Below are 14,751 nucleotides of genomic sequence, written 5' to 3'. Positions count from 1 at the left end.
GAACGAATCGGGCGATTTATGCTCGTTGACGAACAGGCTTATATTTTTAAATCGATCGATTTAAATTGTGCAATCGTGTATTTCTAATTATTTGATCGAAGCTTGGCGCGCGTACAACCGCGACGAAACGAAAATCGGAACGCAAACCGATAAGAAATTCATTTCCCTCGAAATGAATAACGACGAGATAACGACGATTATTCCTCGTTTCGTATATAACAGTAATAATTCACAATTGTGTAACGATCCTCTCTCGTTAATTACTCGAGAGAACCCTTGGCTCGGGTACAGGTACACCGAAGAGGAATACCAAAGGTCGCCATTTCAACAAACGAATGCTTTTCCCATTGTATATTATTAGCAGAATCTTAAATTCATTCTCAACCTTCTTCTAAAATTATAATCGAAAGGTTACCGGATTCTTCCACCTTCTTTACCCTTGAATCGCGAAAGCCGTTTCCCTCGAATCGGCGCATGGAACAACAGGTGCGTCGTCCTATTCTTCCTCCCCCCAACGATAAGATCAACGATCACCACGATGACGAGGGGAACGTTGCCGATGCACAATGTTAGTCTCGAGAATGATAGATGGAAACGAAAGAAAGGAAAAAAAAAAAGAAAAGAAAAGAAAAGAAGTGGTCGAACGATGAAAAGGAAAAAGAAGAAGAAGAAGAGGAAGAAGAAGAAGAAGAGGCAGAAGAGAAGCGTGGAGGGTGTTGGGACGCCTTGCGGCTGGCATTGGTAGCAGTCTCGAGATAGCCGCCGGCTGGCTTCCTCACCGCCTCGGGGGATTTATTCGGGGATTCCGCAAAGCGCAAAGTGGTGGAAACGATATATCCAGTGATCCCAATATCCGCGATATTAAAGCGCCCAACCTGATCGATCGATCGAGCAACGCAAGGGATCCACCGCGGTTCTTTCCTCCTCTCGAATTTCGAGGTGGACGACCAACTCTGTGTACGTGTTTGGCCGTTTCGAGGTGAGTCCGTCCAACATTTTCACCAGCGCTTATTTTTCCTACGCACGCACCTTCCTTCTTTCCTCTTCCGTTCTTTCGTGTCAGCTCGTCGTCGTGCTATTTTCGTGAGTGTTGTGCAAGTGTCGATCTCGCGTGTTGGCTTCCACCTCTAACGTTCGAAACGAACCCCGAATTCAGCCACCGAGTTTTTCAAGTTTTTCCACTCTGACGGACGAAAGGTTGGTGCCTCTCCTTTTTTTTTCCCCCCTCGTCAGATAGATTTCCGTTCTCTCTGGAAGGCCCGGCCGGCCTTGGACGGTGCATTTGGTGGATTTTTCTTCTTCACCGATTATTTCGGGAAGCGTCGTAGACGTAGTTCGCGTAGGTGATCGAGAAACGCGACGTCAGTGATGTGCAGTTGAAAAAAATAAAAGCCTCTACGTGCGAATCGGGGATCGGTACGTTGTGAAATTTGCACTAACTGATCTTTGGATCGTCGGATCGGACGATATCTGTTCTTTGGAGTTGACGTTGTAAAATATAATCATCGTTTGCATCTTCGAACGGGGAGTAATATTTTTTTAATCGCACATTTCGATGAATAGAAGAATGGAAGATTGTACGAAGGGAAGTTGTGAATTTTGTCCAGGAAAAAATTAATTTCGATTCTTCCCTCGTGGGGGATAGAGACGAGAAAGAAATGGATTATGAAATTTTACGCGTAAAATGAATTTCATCTTATCGTCGACGAGCTGTCGCCTCGATGACAGATATGAAATGCTGTCAACCAACCATGCGGAAGCAGGTGTAGACAGGGTGTAACAAATCTTCTACTGATTATCGCGGAAACTTTGATGATTAATAGTCTTGTCACGCTCGAATAACTGATTGTTTTCTCGAAATATCCTGCGAAAAAAGCGAATAATCGTGGATTCATCCTTTACTTAATCGTATCCTCATTTTCTAATCGACGAACAATTATTTAATCGAGAAACAATCGTTTGAACGAATTGTTTCGAGTTTTATTTATTTATTTCTTTTTCTTTTTTAAATCTTAAATCTTTCGAAACAGGAGAGAAAATTATGTCACGACTAGGAGCCAAAACGTGGCAATCTTCTTGGCAGGATAATGACACCGTTACGATTCTGATCCGCGTCGTGAAATTCATCGATGAAACGAAATTTCGTGTTACATGCCCAAGGTGTCTCGTAAAATAACTGCGTTATTTCTCTGGCACGGTGATCCACGAATGATCCATGAACCGCGATCCAGTAGTAGAATGAAGGCCAAGTTTTTAGCTTTGCGGAAAGATGACTAAACGTGTGCGAGGTAGGGAGCTCAAGGTGCGACTCGAAATATCTGGCTACGTTATAGCTTGTCGAGGTACAACAAGTTGCTGCAGCACGTTGCAATTTGCTTAAGTATTCGCAAATCGATATGTTCAAATGATATATATATGGATATTGATTTAATTTCAATTTCTTTTCCCTTCATCAAATTAATCGTAGAATTCGATGATTGATTTTTTTATTCTATTATATTCCATGCAGAGTATCGATTGTAAAATACGCGGGTTTCCTCCTCTGAACTATTTCAAGTTCTAAAAAAAGAACTTTCGATCTGGTATATACGATAGTATCGATTTAATTGGATTAGCAGAACAAGTTTATTTTCATTTGATGACACCAAAGACGATGGATTGCTGCTCCTCGAGATGGCGTAATGTTTACTTCTTCTTCGTCTCTCCCTTGAAAATTACTATTATGATTGTTAAAAAAAAAAAAAAAAAAAAAAAAAAAAGGAAAAGAAAAAGTAGAAAATAATGTCTATGATAAAATTTACGATATTGCGTAATTCGTTCGTTTAACCATTCGGTTAAGTTCACGAAGCAAGTGTATTTTCAATAGTTAGCATCAAAGCTCGATCGATTCAGAACTGTTTATCGCGATAATACTTCCTCGATCGAGTTGTATGAAACGATGCAAAGCGTCTGGCGCACAATTTATTTGTTCGTGACTTTACTTCACTACCGCGTAGATTTCAACGTCGAAAATCAATGGCGGAAGTGACCCGATTAGCGGCGAAATACAAGAAAATGCGGCCAACAGTGTGCGGTGCTAGGTGGCCAGCCAATCAGACGAACGAATACGGGTGCCGCGTGTCGGAAATAGATTTCGCTTAAACTAAAGGTTGATCCACCGACGCCACTTTAACCATCTACGTATAACGTTCGATTTATCCCCCATAAAATCGATCGAAACGTCGAAACGATCATTATGCTTTTGCTGGAATATTTGAAATTTACCGCGCAAAATGGCATCCATATTACGCGTGCTAATAATATTGTCGTCGAGTTACTTAAATATTAAAAATTTTCTACGATTTCACGATAATTTTTTCATAATGTTTCATCAATTTTATACTTTTTCTTTAAATAGTGAAGTAAAAATAGGGAATCAAAATTGCGCGCTAAAGTGAAATTGTGTACTAGTCAGTGCGCAGGCGTAATACATGATTCGAATTCCTTTGCATGCGCGAGAGGTAGCGAGAAAATATCTTGAACAAGAATGTGATAGTTATATGATGTATTGTCTGTGTTTGATGAATAGTTTAAAGCAAATTGTGTGTATACGTGTAAAAAGATGAAGTAAATTTTATCGAGCTTTGTTAAAAATGTTCGTTTCTTGTTGATAATGATTTTTCACAGTGTTTGATAAAATAGTGAAAGTAAAGGTTATATTTGTTCGATCGTTGAATTTGATTATAAAATTAAATTTCTATAGATTTATATGTTCAAGCAAAGATGTTCAAGCAAAGATGAAAGATATTCGGTTAAAAATAGTTTTACAAAGTCGATAAGTTACCTACTGATCAAAAAAGAGTTTTCTTCTTTACTGAAATCTGATATTTGAATATCGCAGACGTTTAAATTAAGATGGCAGCACCTAGTTCAAATTGTAAATTTTACGACCAAAAGTGTTTCTACAATACGAAGAATTTAAAACATTTTTTCATTATTTTCTCATTTTCTAGAATGATGGTGTAATGTGGAATTCCCTGCAATGGCTTCCAATAATTCAATTACGTCCAAAACGAAACGAGGTAAGTTAACCTAACCAATTATTAATAATTTATTCGACTGAAATCGTTGTTAATTATCTCTGTCCAGAAATTTCAACGGAAGTAACTCGAGTCATCAGGCGAGAGGGAGTCACGATCCAATCATCGGGGAGGGTAAGTTTCAAATCCTTCATCAAATATTTCATCATTTACGTGTATAATAAACGTACGCGTACGCGTCCAAAGTTTAATGGATGGCAACGATCTCACGTAGGAAACAACTATTTCTCCCTTATTATTCGAACCTTCTTCCTTCTATTAAAATGACACATGGCGCGCATAGGACGATACAGCGATATTACATGCTCATTAAACGCTCGCCCTCAAAGGAAACGGTACAAATAAAGGGCGAAACATCAAACGTTTTTGAGTAATTGGCTAAACAGCGACTAACAAGACGTTATATGCCTCCACGCTAAATACGTTACGTCACGATACCACCATCTAAATTAAACTAAAACCAAGGCGCACCACGAAGGTAGATAGAATATCTGGTTCGATGCCAAACACTGAAGACAACCAAGAACTCGCTGCCATTCCAACTACTCCCGCAATGCACGAACACGTCTCTCATTCTTCTCGGCGATCACCTCCCTCTCCCCTTGCGCCGGCCCCTTTTCTCTTCGGCTCTGTGTCTCATCCCTTAATTCAGCCGGACGGATTCTTTTTTTCTCACCGAGCCTCCTGCGACCGACATGATTTATACGAAACACATTCTGTCGGTGTTTCACACTTCCTGGAAGGGGGTTCTGTTAACATTAGCCGCTCCTGGCTAATGCTGCGCATGCCACTTGATCCCGAGACGTCTCGTTTCCATCCTTAATTAGGTCTTAATTAATTAAACAAAACGTTTGGGATTCTTTCGTATCGAGAGGATATTACATGTTTCCACGTTTCTCTGTTACATTGCTGACGAAGGAAGACGCGATTCGATCGCACGATGTGAATCGTGATAATGAATGGAAAAAAATAATGAGGATATTAATTGTTAGGAATCGTAGCAAGTGTTGAAATGAGTTGAATTGCATTACAGAAAGGTGAGGAGAGTGAAATTTTCAATATAAGAATTTCGAAAATTTTGTTTAAATAATTCTTCGATACGTGTTATTTTTCTGGAATTCCGATTGTTTAGGTTTTTGGAAATTTTCGTTTTACTCATCTACTCGCAGCGGTTCTTTAAAGCAAACTTTCATTTCTTTCCTAACATCCTAAGCTTCCCCCCTTTTTTCACGATAGATCTGATAGAAATCAAAATCCGGTCTGGTTTGCGTTCTAGAAGTTTTGGCAGTACATCAAAATAGAGAAGGTTCGTGCCAGTGATCGTTCATCGCCTGACTCGTGGAGAAAGTGTCGATTATTTGCTCGAATTCTAACAACTGACGAGGCGCAAAACTTATCTAACACATTTAGATATGTTATTCGCGTTGGGGAAATTGTTTCGAATTCATTCAATCATTCGTTCATTCATTATGTTCATTCAGAATGAAATGTATTACAATCCTAAAAAAAAAAAAAAAAAAATCCCATTGATTCAGATCTCTTTGAACGAAACTTCTCCATTCTCGAAAATTGTTTCGTTATCATTAAAGAAGCGGTGATTAATGATCTATTTCTTTCGAAAATACTTACTTTCTAAATCGTCTTAAAAATAAATCGTACGAAGGGAATAATCCAACATCGCTTGATTCTGAAAATACACCACTCATCGGTTCATTTCGCATGTCTAAAGTATGAAGTTCACCGAGTGAAGCAGACAATTGACATATATCCAAAGAACCTAATACTCGAGTTATATTTAGAATTGGCTTTTCTTTAATCATAAATCAAACGTTAAATCGGTGCTTTGTAGAAAACACCTATCAGTGGCATTTTATATCGCGATCTCTTTATAGGAATCAAATCTTGGAAATAGAATCGTTTTCAAGGTGACTTCGTTTGCAATTTCGTTTAAATGATTCGATAATTCTATATCGAACCCAAGTCTTTGGTCAATCCAAATTTAATTGATCTTGTCGTTATTCTTTCGCTTATGTATGATTTATGAACGATCGTCGTATTCATATGAATCCAATTTAATAATATAAGAGCGTGATAGAAGTCATAGACAGTTCCTTCTATCGAATGCGGATCGAATGAATCACGCGGTGGCGTTGACACGTTAGGCTTCATCCAGCGAACAGTTTGGCAGATCATCAAAATCGTAGATTAAGACAAATTCGTCAATGTGCCAATAGAAAGTTTGTAGCGTTGCTTTACTTCAACGGAGAGATTTGAGTAAACTCGAATCTTTGAATCAGATCGATGCTCGAAAAATGTTCAGAATCAAGCTTCGAGCTTCACTCTTTTTCGTAATTCAAGTTTAATATCGTCGTATAATGTTTTAAATTTATTTAATTTGTGCAAACAATTTATCTAACGATTAACCGATACGAAACATAGAAGAAATTGATTTGATTTTTATAACTCGTATCTCGAGTTAAAATATCTTGTCATCTTTGAATGAATTATTGCCGCGAAATCGGCCAAAATTCGACGACACGAGCGCTTTTCTCGTAAATCACCATCAACCTTGGAACGTCTAATTGTCTGGCTGCAAGTTCAAGCTTTATCGTAAATCCTCGCGAACAAAATGATTTCTGAGGATGATATTTTGCATGTGTTACGGTATAATAACGTAAAATGGCAAATTTTGGAAAAAGATTAGAATCATGTTCCTCCGCTTTTTTCTTTTATAAAAGAATAATAATTTACAAGGAGAAACTATAGAAGCGATTTTTGATTTTGCACTCCAGACGGAATCTTTTTTTAAACGAGTATCTATAGATCCAGTTTCAGACACCGTGAATCATCGTTATTTTGCCCACCGCAACATTGTCGTTTTGAATATCCTGTTCGTTTTTCACCATAAATATTGTCATGGGGTTGCCAACGTTAGAAAATAATCGTTAGAAAATTAACAACCGGAACGAAGCAATTTCTGCTCTGTGGCGCGTGTATTGTTACCATTCTCTCACGTTTCCATTCTATTTTCTCTTCTTTTTCATTTGAAAACGTCTTCTGTCCACGAATAATCGTCGCAATAATAAATTCGCCCAAAATATTTATCATCTTGCATCAAACTCTATCATTTTTTATACTTTTCAACAAGCAAATGTTGTTTAGATTAGGGTTGGCACTTGCTGTCGAAACAATTCTCGTGAAACGCTCGAATTTACGGAGGGGGAGAGAGGAATTTCGAGAGGAGGCGATCCAACCGCTCGATCACATCGAACTCGAATCGGGCGCCGCTGAAAAATGGTAACAGGTGGCTTATTCATCTTTCGCAAATTGCATTTCTGACACTTGCACGCGGCTAATTTATCGCGCTCGATACATCATCATTCGCGTCGCTCGAGAATCACGTCGAAATAAATAAACTCGTATACAGGATTTATCGTCGAGCAATATCGTTGCTTCGACAATACCAAACTCAATTTGTAACGAATAGAAGGAGCAATCCATCGTCATAATCGTTTTTCTTTCCTTTTCTCTTTTCTTTTCTTAAAATTCGCGAAACAATATTTTTCACGGCGGTGTACGGTCTCGATAATTTTAGACGATCGAATCGGCCGAACGATATTTCATATCGTGGCCGTAAGTAGGTCGCGAGAATAGTTTCTCATGCGGTACCAGCTCGAAATGCGGCGCGATTTATATCAAATAATGACGCAATCGGTCCTAAAGAAAGAAATTGGGCCTGCGGTAGGCGTTTGTGGCAACAATCGGATCGCTTTAAATAACCCGCGGCAACATTGCCCTTTTCCCTGCTTGTTTGTCAAATAAACCATTGCAAACACTCATCCAAACGCACTCATCCACTTTCTCCGCCTTGTTTGTTCTCGCTTTTTCCACCACCTGAGAAACTGAGGGAATTTAGAGGAAGATTGATTTCCATCGAATTTGATTTCACGTCAAATCTTCAAAATCCTAACCTCGCCTCCACCCTTCTCCTCTCGAGATCCGGGGTCTCGAAACGGGGGGATTCCCTGGCGGGAAAACTCACACTCGCGCACACCCCTCGCGCGGCTCCGATGTTCTAAAGATGTGTCGGAGAAGTGTAGTAAGAAGGGTAGCTATTTCTGGTCGTGGGGAGCCGAGAGACTCGTCGCGCAAACGGCTCTTAGCCACTTGGTACACCGGCTAGTCTGGCGTTCGCCGCGTATCGCAATACGTACTTTTCGTACAGGGAGAGCACCGGCCAGCACGAAATGACACGCGAGCCTGGTCCGGCCAGTGAGATTGGAATCGGGTTAAGAGAGTTGATTTCCTGAACGAGCGAAAGGAAACGAGAGGTGGGCGAGCAGCGGAGTGGATGGAGCACGTGGGACCCACCGATTTCGAACAAGATCCGTTCACGTCGTTTCGATCGATTATGGAAACTCGTGGGTCTCGAGATGAGTAAATATATACACGCGATAATTTAAAGAATCTTGGTAGAAGATTCCTCCTATTCGTTCGTTCCTCTGCACGAAAGTGTATCCGACGGTTTCATTGTCGACGACATTGCCTGACAACCGATAATATAGGGGAGGACGAGTGTGTGCAGTGCACCGACGTGAGAATAGATGGTGGTTGGTGAGAGTGAAAATAGAGGCGGGGAAAGCGAATAAGGTTCGTAGATGGATAAAATGTCGTCTCGCCGTTTAGCAACCGACTCTTCGAAGCTGAAAGAAGAAACGACGCTACTCGATTAACGCGTTTCGTTCGTATCGAAACAGGATAAACCAACCTGTCGTCACTGTAAATTCAAAAATAACTTGATTATCGATCTGATTGATCGAAGACGAGAATAATCGGATTTTATCGTTGATCGAAAATTTTCTCCGCCAATCGTCGGTCGAACAGAGGCGAGCCAAAAATCCTTACCTGTACTCATCCACGAGGCGAGTCCACGCCACGAAAAAAAAAAAGAGAAAAGGAGAGATTCTTTTCTACGACGAGGAAATCGCCGAATTGGCCGGCTACCAGGGGACGAGACGACGAACGAGCAGCTCCCACGGAATCCTGGTAGGCATCCCGTACGTAAAAATAAACCGTGCCTCTTCGTGTCGGCGAGAGAGAGAGAGAGAGTTCGACCAAACACTTTTTTAACGAGCGCGCACGATGAAAACGAAGCGTCGAGAAGAGAAATTACGGGGAAACTAATAAGGATCCGGTGACGATGTGCCTTTAATTTTCTGATCGTCGTGACAGGCTAGACCTGAATCCACCTGAAAAAGAATCGAACTCTTCCGGTGAAAACTCTTCTTTGAGATCTCTTTAACTCTCTTTATTCTTTAAGAAGCTCTGTTCAGAAACAGGGGAGGGAGGGGGAGGGGAAAAATAGAGTACACCTCGTGATCGTTTCATTGGCATGAAAAGGGAGCTTTTCAAAAAAAAAAACGTCAACGTGGAAATTTTTCTATTCTTGGTAGTAGAGAGAATTGGATCGAATTCGTGATTTCCGGCGACGAGAGGATCCGTTTCGAGCGAATTATGGGGTGGAGAGGAAAACGCGAGGAGAAGAAGATCTCGATTCGCTCGTCGACATTGACTGATCGCGAGATGAACGCCAAGAGGAAGCCACGATTGAACGATCAAACGGAGGAATGCTCGGTTGTCATTGTGGATGGGATGCCAAGCTTTTAGCGATCGGCAGAAACGACCAGGTTTTTGTCGCACGCAAACATCGAACCGTGCATATAAATATTCTTGAATCTTGACCAAAAAGAAGAAGAAGGAAAAAAAAAAAAAAACACGCAAAAACGCGTGTTACGAAGAATATATACATATATATATATATATATATATAAAAACGAGAAATTGAATTCTCGAAGAAGCTCCAGCACGGGTGGAGACGAACAATGTCCTTCTGCAGGATAACGGGAAGAAGCAGGGGCCTCCCCAAACCGAACTATTTCCCCCTCTTGCCGCCTATCAGCCCGGCCGACGCGAAACGTTTCTGTCGTATAACAGGCAAATCTTACGGTCTGCCTACTCATCATTACATTCCAGTTCTGTTGGGCGTTCACGGCCACGACAAGTCGAGATGCAGGATCACGAACGCTTCCGGCCTGGGGCCGCATCGTTACACGGCCGGCTACGTTCTAGGCGAGAAGAAGAGGCACGTGGTCCTCAAGGATTATCGCTACGTGTTCCCGGTGTTGGAGGGGGAGGGGGAGCAGCAGAGGGCCCTGCGAGATTTGTTGAACGCGAAGCATCCCCCGCACGACGAGGAACGATCCAAGTTCGTGTACACGGTGGAGGAAAGGAGGTGCAGCCTCGTGTTCCCCTCGAGGTTGGAGGCTGCGGTCAGGGACGGTGACGTGAAGGACGTGATGCTGTCCCGGGACCGCGACACGGTTCTGTTCAGGCTGAAGCAAGGGAGGAACGTGTCGGTGGATTTCAAGGATTTGCAGGATTTCGAGAATCTTTACGAGGGGCTGGGGCCGAGCCACGAGGCGGTGAAGGAGAGGGAGAGGCTGGAGGCCGAGGCGAAGAAACGGAAGAGGAAACGGCAGGGCGGGTTGAGCAACGCGAGAAAGATCTTCGAGGAGAAGGAGAAAGCCGCGGAGGAGGAAGAGACGAGGCGGGCGAAGCAGTTGAAACTTCGCACGGTGAAGGAGGAGACGAAGGAGGACGAGGAGACGACGTGGAGGCACGTCGATTTGGAAGAGGCGAGGAGCAGGGCGTGCGATTTCATATCCGTGGCGAGCTCGTTGAACGACGCCGAGAGATCCCTTCCGGAGACTTTGGACTGGAACTCGTTCCGGGACAAGCCCGAGTCGCTGGTGCGACCGATCGTCGACAAATTGCCGGCCCCCGTCGAGGTGATGCCGCGAATCGTGGCGAGCGGCGCAACGGGTTCGTGCACCAGCCCCGTCTCGGAGAGCACGGGCGGATTCGAGGCGATATCGATCGTGAAACCGTTGACTCCGTTCAGAACAGAGCCGGACGCGGTCCTCCAATCGGCCATACGCGATATCCCAGCCGACGATTTAACGGAGGTGGCCGACGTGAACGCGAAACTCGCGAAAGCGGGCGAGAGGGCGTTGGAACGGTTGCCCAGAGTGGAGGAGATCCCGGAGGTGGTGGAGAAACTGGGGACGGGTAAGGTGGCAACGATGCACAAGATCAAAGGTCTCAAGTTGGATATAAAATCGGCGCAGAGGTTCATCACCGGGCAGACGGTCGAGACGCCGAACGGGCCTGTTTTCGTGCCCGGCCAAACGTTGGAAACACCGCGGGGACCTTCGTTCGTCCCCGGCCTGACCGTGAACACCGCCGAGGGGCCGATCCTCGTCCCCGGCCAGATATTGAACTCGAAGGAGGACGATGGAACGGAGACGCCCGTATTTATAGCTGGACAAACGCTCGCCACCGAGCTGGGTCACCGATTCGTTCAGGGTCAAACGTTCCACACGAGCGAGGGGGGTGCCAGATTCGTCCAAGGTCAGACCGTGTTGACCGACGACGGGCCCAAGTTCGTCGCCGGCCAAGTGGCCGACGACGGGACCTTCGTTCCTGGCCAAACGATACACACCCCCGATGGGCCCAGATTCATGCCCGGCCAGACTATAACCGATCATCGAGGGGAGCAGGTGTTCGTTCCCGGGCAAAGCGTGCAGACGGGCGAGACGTGGGACTTCGTCCCCGGACAATCGATCGAAACCTCGACGGGGGAGACGAGGTTCGTGCCCGGCCAGACGATCCCCACCTGTCAAGGGCCCCAATTCGTCCCTGGACAATACGTGAGCTCCGATTCCGGGGAGAGTTACTTCATGCCCGGTGTGATCAGACAGGCCGAAGGGGGCAGGTCGGTGTTCGTTCCAGGTATGACGTTGGACACGCCGAAAGGTCAAAAGTTCGTGGAGGGCCAAGTGGTGAGGACCCCGGTCGGGGAGAAATTTCTTCCGGGCAAGACGAGGATAACGGAGCAAGGTATCGAGTTCGCGGCGGCCACAACGTTCGACGAGGTGGTGTTCTACGACGCGGGCCCGACCGGAATGCCGATCGATCCGAGAACCGTGAACGTTTCCGTCCAGCAGAGCGAGATTTTCGGCCACATGGTGCAGACCGAGAGAGGGGTGGAATTTTATCCCGACGAGGGCGGGAAGAAACGGTTGCCGGACGGGAAGAGGATCGTCCCGGGCCAATTGGTGAGAGGAGGGAAGGACGGTCCTCGATTCGTGCCGGGCGTGATGACCGAGGAAGGTTTTCTCCCCGGTCAAACGGTGATGACGGAGAAGGGTGAACAGTTCGTGCCGGGGCAGGTGATCGACACGAGCACCGGGCCCAAATTCGTGCCCGGCCAGATGGTCGAGACCAGGACCGGGGCGAAATTCGTCCCGGGCCAAACGGTGGAGACGAGCGACGGGCCACGCTTCGTGCCCGGCCAGATCGTCGAGACGAAGGCCGGGCCCACGTTCATCCCTGGCCAGGTGATTTCCACGGACGACGAGGGGTCCAGATTCGTGCCCGGCCAAGTGGTGGACACGGCCGAGGGGCCCAGGTTCGTGCCCGGCCGGGTGGTCGAGTCAGGGGAGCAGGGAGTGACGTTCGTGCCCGGCCAGATAGTGCAGACCGAGGAGGGGCCGCGTTTCGTCGCTCCCGACTTGACCGACACGCCCGAGGGTGAGGTGGAGTTCTCCGTCCAGGGATTCGAGGTCACCCCCGAGGAATTGCGACTGTTGAGGCCACGCTATTTGAATTACAACGCGGACGTTCAGCATCAAGGGGAGAGCAGCATAGACGCCAGGATGCTCAGACAATTGTCGGAGGCTGGCCTGTCCGTGGGAAGAAAAGCGATCGCCGATCTGCCCGCCGTCGACGTGGACGTGGATCCAAAGGCGGTCGCTCTGGAGCAGGCTCTCGTAATGGCGGAGAAACTCGGTTTGCACGGTTGCACCGCCGTGAAGATGGCCCAGATAGTGTCGACGGTGGCCCAATTGGCGAAAAACATCGTGGCTCAGCAGGAGCAGCAGTCTTTGGAGGAGAGTTACGCGGAATCGAGGCTGTTGACCAACGATTGCGCCGAATCTTCCGCGCAATGTGGGAACGGGGAGGCGGACAACGAAGAGAGGATGCAGGATGAAAACACGGAATGGTTGAAAGACACGGTGAGGGTAGCGTTAGCCAGCGCGATTTTGGCGATTGTCGATCGAGCGGAGGGAAACGATGCGAAACAGGATTTCGTTTACTCGTCCATCGGCGAAGCTTTTAACGTGCTCCTACGACAAACGGGTAGAACCAGTATCGAGGAGTCGGTGGAAGAGATACTTCGGATACTTCTCGTCCCCCAAAATCGGAGTAATTTGTGTCGATCCGCCCTTCTGGATTTGATGGACAACAACAAGAACAATAACAAAGTGGACATCCTAAGATCGACTCTGATCGGCCAGTCTTTGAGAGAGGACGTGGTCCTCGACAGATTGTCCATGATCCTCGAGGAAGAGTACGGGAAGGATTTGATCGGGCCCGCGTTCAGGACGGTGTCGAGGAACGATCCGGAACTGGTTTCTCGAGTGCTTCGAAAAGTGTCGGAGGAAGTGTCGACGATCGTCACGGAGAGGGAAGCGGCTGAGACGGTTCACAAGGCCATCGTGCACGCGGTCAGGGAATCGAGCGAGATCCACGTTCAAGAGTTGTTGAACGACGAGGGAGGGAAGGTTCGAGAGATGCTTCTCCAGGCGGTCGGATTGGCAAGAGCTCTGGGCATGTCGAGCATCGCGAGCAGCTTATTGGCGGTGATCAGCGACGAGAAATCGACTCGGGCGTTGGCCAGCGACAGGGTGACGTTGGACGTTCTGAAACGGTTGACGGTGATGAGGAAATTGGCCGAGGAGAGGCCACCCTTCATGAACGCCCTCACCCAATTGTGCAGCGACCCGGAATTGGCAAGGACCGATCCACGATTGAGAACTCTGGTCAGGGAGAGCGCCGCCCTGATGATCGTCCCCGAGGAAGGTCCCCTTCAATCGTCCGCCGACGTGCCCTCGGTCCTCCTCCGCTCCGACAACAGTCTAGCCATGGAGGAATTCCTGTTGAGAAGGAATCACAAACCCTCCACCATCTTCATGATCCTGAAACAAGGCCTCCAGGCGGTGGTTCCAAGGGAAGCCTCGAGATCGGTTCTCACAGGCGAGGTGGCGTACACCGTTCTCGACGAGGATGGGATTCACCATTTCGAGCCGCTCCACGTCTTCTCCGCGCTCCAACTCGCCCGACCGACCGCGCATCGATTCTCCATGTACTGTTGCCCCGTCGCGAGAGAAGAGGAGTGCGTGGACGCCGAAATGTCCACCTTCACTGGCACGATCTCGATGGCCAGTAGCCTCGATGGATTCCCCGCTTACACGAAACAGGATTGTAACGGTGTCGCGTTGTCGAGGTCCGACAGATCTTTCGGATACTCTGGCAGCAGAGAGAATACACCGAGTCTGAGGAGATTGAGCAACTTCCAAGAGCATAGCTGTGAACGGGTAACGTAAACGATAGATAAAAAGTTGATTGCGTAGATTACAAATTAGACACTCGTAGAGGGATAATTGATTCGAGTAATTTTTTTACTCACACTTACTTAGGATCTCCTTGTCCGTAGGATAGTTGCTTGGCTTACGAATGCGATTCCTTGCTTAAAATCGTTGGGAACTTC

The 14,751-nt window shown here is 46.3% G+C and overlaps 1 protein-coding gene across 7 annotated transcripts in view; it reads left to right on the top strand.

The window, feature by feature from the left end:
* The first annotated feature begins 8,242 nt into the window (after nt 1-8,242).
* The window catches only part of Obsc (Obscurin), a 35,816-nt gene continuing 29,307 nt past the window's right edge, over nt 8,243-14,751 (top strand). For all 7 annotated transcript variants that reach the window (XM_086904325.1, XM_086904324.1, XM_086904327.1 and 4 more), the window contains exon 1: nt 8,243-14,578. In XM_086904325.1, the coding sequence (XP_086760451.1) occupies nt 9,962-14,578 (4,617 nt within the window). In that variant the 5' untranslated portion in view covers nt 8,243-9,961. The remainder of the gene's footprint in view (nt 14,579-14,751) is intronic.

The sequence above is a fragment of the Apis florea genome, unplaced genomic scaffold (assembly GCF_048593485.1).
Source record: "Apis florea isolate Af1SG1 unplaced genomic scaffold, ASM4859348v1 contig_2350_pilon, whole genome shotgun sequence".
NCBI lineage: Eukaryota > Metazoa > Arthropoda > Insecta > Hymenoptera > Apidae > Apis > Apis florea.
Note: the sequence above shows the minus strand (reverse complement) of the source record. Positions and strands in the feature narration are given on the sequence as shown.